At 31.3% G+C, this 8,229-nt stretch overlaps 1 protein-coding gene across 1 annotated transcript in view; it reads right to left on the bottom strand.

Moving 5' to 3' along the window:
* Positions 1-535: 535 nt before the first annotated feature.
* LOC105460486 overlaps positions 536-8,229 on the bottom strand; it is a 14,337-nt gene continuing 6,643 nt past the window's right edge. The window contains exons 5-10 of the mRNA XM_011706939.1: positions 5,606-5,729; positions 4,147-4,409; positions 3,510-3,779; positions 2,741-2,871; positions 1,647-1,812; positions 536-992 (exon numbers count right to left, since the gene is read on the bottom strand). Coding sequence (XP_011705241.1) covers positions 600-992; positions 1,647-1,812; positions 2,741-2,871; positions 3,510-3,779; positions 4,147-4,409; positions 5,606-5,729 — 1,347 coding nt within the window. The 3' untranslated portion in view covers positions 536-599. The remainder of the gene's footprint in view (positions 993-1,646; positions 1,813-2,740; positions 2,872-3,509; positions 3,780-4,146; positions 4,410-5,605; positions 5,730-8,229) is intronic.

Below are 8,229 nucleotides of genomic sequence, written 5' to 3'. Positions count from 1 at the left end.
ATTGCTGTCGTACTCATTTGTTTTTTAATTATATTTTATAAACAGAAAACGAAAATAAAGCTTTGAAAACAAATATAAACTAAAAGTGTCTGCTATAAGAAAATATGGCCATTTCTAATATTTTCGTAATATAAGTAAAAATGAGCGGATAACTCTCAAAACCAGCAAAAATGAAAAGAAAAGAATAATAAAAAAACATAAATGAAATATTTATAGAAAATTACAAACATATAAAACAATTAAATAATAATAATATGTCCAATATTTAAATTTTAATTATTTAAACTACACAAGTTGCAAAAGAAAATAGAAAGGGAGTATTATTTTTGCATTTTAAAATTTATAAAATATGTTTTTAGCTAATTTTATGTACAAAACATATTACAAATATACAAATTATGGACTTTGTTTTTTTTAATTATTTAAAGTTCATGTATCAGTATTAATAAGTATAAAATTTAATTTCTGAGAAATACGTAGGTCTCTTTAGAAGACCTATGGCAGTATTAGCGACTTTTGTCTATATTTTTATTTATTTTTCAAATTTCTATTTCGTTATACCTCATTTTTATATCTCATTATTAATAATCAAGTATGCATTAGAGATCCAGAAGACCTCTTTCATCATATAGTGGAAGTCTCTTTATTATTACTTTTTTATAATCCTCGTTTTTTAAGCCAGGATTTCCGGTGCCCATGACCTCACGCAAATCTTTCACCTCAGCCTTACGGCACATCATCGTTATTGGTAAAATCGTCATGGTTGTTATCATTTCATAGCTTGCTCTTCGCTTTAAGGTATCTTTCAGTACCTCCATCGTGGGCGGCTGCGTTTTGCAGTTCAGTTGTTTCATAATCGACGACAAGGAGACAAGATATTCGTTTAATAGAATATCTTTTTTGTTTTCAATGACATCTGAGGAAGGACTTGTACTGAAAAAGTAGAGAAGATCAATTGCCGGCGATGTGTAGACGCATAACTGGAAGTCCACCTGTAATATCAAACAAACTTTTTTGATTGAGCGGTCTCTTAAATCTCCGGCATTGAATTCAAAATGAATTCTGTACACCGCGCGGGAAAGAAGTGTGTTCAGGAAGTCGCGGTGGGAAAATTGAGAGCTTATACGAAACAGGCGGATATTTTTAAAAGCGATCTGGATTTATTGTATTAATGTATGAGACACATGAAAGCATATAATATTATGCTCTTTCATGTATATTATAAAATTACATTTTAACACAAACAAATTTTACATTTTAGTGTAACAGCAAGGATTTTTATTGTCCGTAAAAAAAAGTTTAAAATATATATTCATTTGCTGTATAATAGACGTCTAATTGTTGTACTTTATTTCAAGTTTATTACTATTTTCTAGCATTGATTTAATAACTTAATTAATAGAGGTCAAAATATCCATTTACATTTGACTAATTTTTGACTAAGTTTTGTATGGAGCACTAAACATATCCTATCTAACAATAAGCTTAAAATCTTTTATTTTATTATTCTAATTCATTAATTATTGAGCCTTACACTATCGCATTTTTGTTAATCTTAATTCTTGGTTGCAAATAAGGCAATCATATAATAAATTAATTATTACTCGTGTTTACGGGAAACATTAAATTTTTTTTATGGTACTTACGATTATGTGATCAATAGGTTTGCCATCCTTGTCATATTTGAATAACATATTGTTCAAGTGATAATCTCCGTGATTAATAACATTAAATTCATCTTCAGAGAGCTCGGTTGCATTTAATCCTACTTGATATATGTGATCGGAAAGTTTAGCAATCTTTTCCGAGTATCTAGCAATACAAATCATAAGTGTAAATTTGTATAAAAATTAGTTAAAAACATAAAAATATAAAAAGAAATCCGCACGATTTATATAATGAAAACGTTTTCAGTCAATATATCTGAATTTTATATATGTAGTTCTTGCATCCTTGATAAAAAAATCTCAATTTACAGAACATTTCTATGTTTATAGTTTTTGAATTAAAAATATTTGAAAGTTTCTTTCACGAAGTCTGTTTGTATGTTTGCTTATTCGAGTTTGCACATGTGTGCAGTCTATATATGTATATCGGTATGTATAAATGCGATGATTGCCTCTGTATGCGCGCGCGCGCTTATGTGTGTGTGTGTGTGTGTGGTCGGTACAGATAAGGATCCACATCGTAGAATTATAATCATGTAAATATTATCATTGTAACAGTTGTTACCTTATTTGATAACATCTTCATGAAATATAGGCGTGCGCGCATACACGCACACAGCAGAGAGAGAGTTTGAAGTCATTAAATACTACGGGAGTGACGAACCATGGGATCTTTATCTCTGCTGACATATATACACACACACACACACACACACAAGCAAACAAACACACAAACAAACAGATCTCACGAAAAAGATTTCACATATTTTTAATTCAAAGCTGGACGTCGAAATGTTCTGTGAATTAAGATTTTAATCAGAGATGCAAGAATTATATAAAATATAAAATATTTAAGCAATTGGTTGATGATTAAAAACGTTTTTTTTTTTTACTTAAATCGTACGAGGTTCTTTGCTCTAAACGTGCAATTTATATTTATATTTGCTGCATTTTGCTTAACATATGTTTTCGGTTTTTTAATATTAAACATTTATCTTTTGTCGCACAAAATGTTGTCTTGAACAAAGTAGAATATTAAATACTGCTGTTTATGCTATGTATGCAAAACTTACTTTTTCACTTCTGACCAATTTGCAATCTCCTCTGATAAAACTTTAGTACCTTTAATCCAAAACTCTCTCATTTCTGGTGGGTACTCATTGCTAAACAATCCCTTTGTATACATCTTCTTTTGTTTTGGTTCCTAAAATTTTAAAATGTTTTTATTAAAGGATATTTTTATTAAGTACGCCATTTGATTAAATATAAAGTTAAGCGATTACTAAAAATTAGCTTGTACTGCGGCAATATAGAATGTCATATAGATAAATGCTATAGCCAAGAAAACAATTTAAAAAATGTCTTTCACAAAAAGAATGATAATTTATTTAAATTGTTGTTAAAAATTATTATTAAAGATTGTACCACATTATTCATTTAGTAAGAAAACTCGACTTTTTCACAATATCCACGCAAACTGCGCCACACTTTTTTTTGTCGGTCTTAAAACACTGTCCTTTACATGCCGGAATTCCACTGGAACGAATTAAATTGAACGAGCAACTTAATACTATTAAATTGTTCGTTCAATTTAATTCGTTAGAGTGGATTCCGGCTGTAAAGAAGCTGTGTTTTAAGACCGACAAAAAAAGCGTGGCGCGCAATTGCGTGTGGCTGCAACAATAAAATTATTACACACACTAACATCCTTGTTGGCTCACTCTATCGGCATTACTATGTCATTTCTGATTTTTTTCTTGGGAGCCTGATTTCTATCAATTAAAATTTTTCTAATTAATTGCAATAAGATATTACGATCGAGTCACACACGTGACGATTTACCTTTTCGCATACGGCTACAGAGGCTGCATGAAATCTGGCTAGTCCTCGTAGCGCTAATATGGAATGAGCTAAGTCAAGACCAGACCTACGATCGGCCATGCGAAAGCCAAGAGGTGCTAGATCCTCCATCACCAGAATTATTGGATTTTTATTTTGCATGTATAGACCTTTTCCGCTTAAACGGTGCTTCGGCCATAACAATTTATTCATTTTTTTCAAGGTATCTGACATCATCAATATCTCTGTATCAAAGAGACTTAATGGTCCGGACTGTAACAAGTTTATTTAATTGTGATATGAAGGATTAAATAGAGCTTTTTTATAATGAAAAGTTTCGGCTTAACGGATAACAAGTAAATAATAATTTTGTTCACAATTAAAGTCCGTTTTTTAAAACGACTAGAGAACATTTTCTTGAAATTTATTTGCTTCTTTAAACTTAATTCATAAGAATAATTTATGTTAATATTAAAAATTTTTAATCATTCACAAATACCTATACTAATCTTTTTGATAAATAGAAATTTATACCAAATATAATAAAATCACAGTTTGATATCTGACACTTTCTCTTTCTTTCCCTCTTCTTTTTTCTTTCTTCTATATAAGAAATATTGTATAAGTTAAATCAACTTACATCAGAATTGTCCCAAATACTTTCAAATGCACGCAAGAGTTTGACGATAATTGATTTCTTCTCTGTAATCTTACGGCCGTCTTGGTCACGTGAAAATTCGATAGTAATCCTCATTATGTCGCTGGTGTAGTTGTCACCCTTACTCGTGGCCGGTTTTGAGAACATATTGATCACTTGAATCGAATTGTCATCCTCCGAATTTCGCAGAATCTTTTCCACGAAGCATTGATTCAGCCACGATGGTGCCTCTACGGTATTCACTTCTGAAATTAGAATTGAAATTAGAGAATTTCCCCAACAAATCATTGTTCTTCCCGCCGTGTTCCGAAACGCGAACGCATTCTTTATGACAATTTACTACTCGATGCAAGATTTATCACATTTATCTTTTTTTCTTTTTCCAGCCTACTTCATTCATTCATTCTGGCCTTTCGAGCCTTTCCTTTACCATACGTTTTGTCTCATATTTTTCGCCTATCTTATTGTCTTTTTTTGTATTCATCGATATTCAAGATGTACGCAATTACTGTATGCTTAAGAAGACTGTTTTAATTAAAAGCGTAATAGAAATCCCCTTTTCTCATTCTGTCAATAGCATACGTTTCTGTAGTGAGATCTCGTCGAACTTAATCGAACTGTAAATATTTACAAGAAATTTACGACTCGTCTGGCGTATCGCGATTGCGCACGTGTTCGTGATTGAAATCAATACAGTACATATTTCGCCTTGATGAGTTTTCTCAAAAATTTTTTTGCGTTGTTTTTACAATTAGAATCAAATATGTACGCCATTAAACAAATATTTCATGAATGAACGTGCAGTAACCGACTTGATAAGAAAAAGAACTTTTAGAACAAGAAATTGTACTCTGTTAAATCACACACTTCGTCAATTATACAAAGTTTTCAGAGTTTGATTTATCCCATTGTACAAACGATGGAATTACGCAAAGCGCGCGACATCGAGATAGCAAGCTACTTGAAAGCGATAAGATGCGCGATAAGATTTCAAGCAACATTCATATCAAGATTTTGCAGGATGGACTTTGTCGATCCAGTTTTGATTTTCCACTGTCCGCTATAGCGACGGATTTAAAGGAACTGTAACTTCTTCTGTATGGTTAAAGATTTTACGTGGATTCATTTGCGACTTTCCTTCTCTAAAAGAGAGCGGCGGAACTTCATGCTCGGAAGTATTTATGTACGATTTCCCCGAAAATTCTAGGAGGGAATATGACGCGCGTTGCTGCTCTCCGAAATTATTCTATTTGCTGACAAACCGAAAAAAGCGGCTACTATTGTCTTTCTATATTTAAAATAATATATCTGTCGCAGGCAAATGATAATTTTAGGAAAATAGCTTTTGACTAATGCCTGATCAAATAGATTTTCTGCTTTGCGTTGCAAAGTACACGCGTGGAGGCAATATGTTCCGCCCTATTTCCACCTTCAAACTAACTTAACAGAAACAATTTTTTGGTGTGGGGTGAACCTCGTTTCGCGTAAAAAGTTGCAAACCCACGTGGAACCTCGCGATTCACGTTGCAAAGTGTATGCCGTTTGACCAGGCAAATAGCATTTGTCTATAAGTCAAAAGCTATTTTCCTAAAATGACCATTTGCCTGCGACATATCCATAATCAGTTAAAATAGATTAAAGAGAATTAATTTTGATAGAACATATCATAATAGCATACGTTGTATGTATACAGATAAATATTAAATATATGTATATGTATAGATATATCTGATTACAAAAAATATTACTTCGAAATTATATGTATAACTCTGATATGTTAAAATTAATATTTAACATCAGGAAGATGAAAACAACAAAATAAAATGCACAATTAAAGTTGCTTTACTATTCACTTATATAGTAAGTTGTTTAAGATGATTTTGAAGGTAGATTCATTTTACCGATTAAACGCAATTATTTCTAAATCCACCGATCTTTTTATTGATTTCACAAAATTATAAACTCTTTTCTAGAATTAAAGTCTAGACAATAACGGACGGTAAAAATTTCATATAAAAAACGAAACAAAATTAAAAAGTTATTAACTTCTGCACTCGTGACATGTCCTGATGCGTATAAAAGTTTTAAACTTTGTACGTAAAACAACCTTGGTTTGCGGAATTGCATGAAAGAATAATACTGCAGTGCTTTTAATGAGTTTGAATGCTTTAGTATAAGCGAGTAAGATGAAAATTAATCGTTGTATGTATGCGGGCGACATTCATGTAATAGTAATTAAATATCAACACGTTAGATGCAAACCTTTATATACTACATCAATGTCGCAAACATACATATGTTATACAACATATGTATATATGTACAAATCGTTAAAATGTGACGCCATGAAATTCAGTCATTATTCTAGCATTGCCTTAAGTATTTAAGTATTATATGTATGTAGTATGTTATGCTTACAATTACAATAGATAAAGACGTGACACAACGTGTAATTGTATACTTGCGTAACACAACGCGTACAAGTGTACTTGCGGTGAAATCATTGTGTTAAAAAAAGGTAATTTATTTCTTCATTCTTCGAGAAATTAAATGAAATTCTTATTATGTAAGCAAAATTGCAAAAAAGTTTTACATATTGTTATTTTTAGGCATGTTACTTTTTACTAATATAAATATTTGAATTTTCTTATACGCGTTTTCAATGTTAGTATAGCCGCTAGTGTGCCACGTCATGTTATGAAATACGTAAATCTTCTTAAACATATATTACTGTTGCCATTATTTTGTATGTTTTTTCCTGAAAAGTATTCACGTCAATTTTCTATATGTTAATTATTTAAACATTATGTAATTAATAAAGTGCTGAAAGTATTGAAAATTGCAGGACCGCGAAAATATCGTTAATCGCACAATATTTTAAACTTTTGAAGTATGATAAAATTAAATGATGAATCAACTATATACAATACATTATATACAATTATTATACATATGTCAGATATTTATTTCAATTTTTCGTTAATGAATTCCAAATAAATATTAGTGTCACACAAGAGAATAAAGTTGATAATAATCGACACACTGACCTGTAACTTGCTCCATTGTTTTCAAATTGACGAGTCGTTTACTTCACTTATGTCTTCACTGCGCCGTTTCGAAAAGTTAATTGGAGATGAAACTACGAGCCTACGACGCCTAGAGACGCGTTCGGGAAGCGCGCTGTCAGCGCTATCACGTCATACTGTCTTTATCTTTCATTAGACGTAAGATAAGAAAAAAATATAATGACGCAAGACAAGGAAAAAAATATAATGGTGCGATAGCGCTGCCGGCATATTCCTCGAACGCGCCTTTTATTTATTCGCGAATAGAACTTGAAGGAGTGCCATCTGGAGGAGTGCAGACAATTCACTCTAAAGAGAATAAACATTTAAAATGAACACAGTAAAAATGCACAAAAATGCAAAAAAAGTAACGAAAAATTATTCGTGATATTGTGTAATTTCTCAGTGCAAACTGAAGAATTTATAATTCCTAAGCACAAGAAATTAAAATGCTTCATCCTTAAAACGATCATTTTGAATGATTTTAGTGGTATCTATTTCGTTTTTTTCGCGAATTTGCTAACACTATACATGACAATTGTCACGAACATCGTCACGACATCTATCTAATGACCTGCTTACTCACCATTTATATCGATGTAGCTGATTCTAAGCTTTAGGTAACTAAAAGAGACTTGATCAATATTAAATTAATTTCAATTTATCTATCAATAAAGCAAATACCAATTATGAATATAATTGAGATAATTATAGAGCAATCATAAGATGACACGATTGTGAACAACGAATGCAACAATTAAGTAGCTGCGAATACATGCATTTATTATCTTGATAATGATTATCGTCACGATAATGAGACAAAAGAAGGGCTTATTTCATTAAGAAGATTGATAAATGCAGTTGGAAAAAATTATAAATAAATATATATAGAGTGTATATTGTACAGTGGAAAACAGTCCTGTTTAACACTATTTGCGAGCTAAAATCTTTCTCTTCTCCATTGTCTCGTTGACTGAGAGAGAGAGAGAGAGAGAGAGAG

The sequence above is a fragment of the Wasmannia auropunctata genome, unplaced genomic scaffold (genome assembly GCF_000956235.1).
Source record: "Wasmannia auropunctata unplaced genomic scaffold, wasmannia.A_1.0 LD321071.1, whole genome shotgun sequence".
Taxonomy (NCBI): domain Eukaryota; kingdom Metazoa; phylum Arthropoda; class Insecta; order Hymenoptera; family Formicidae; genus Wasmannia; species Wasmannia auropunctata.
The sequence above is the reverse complement of the archived record's forward strand: the minus strand, read 5'-3'. Positions and strand labels throughout refer to the sequence as shown.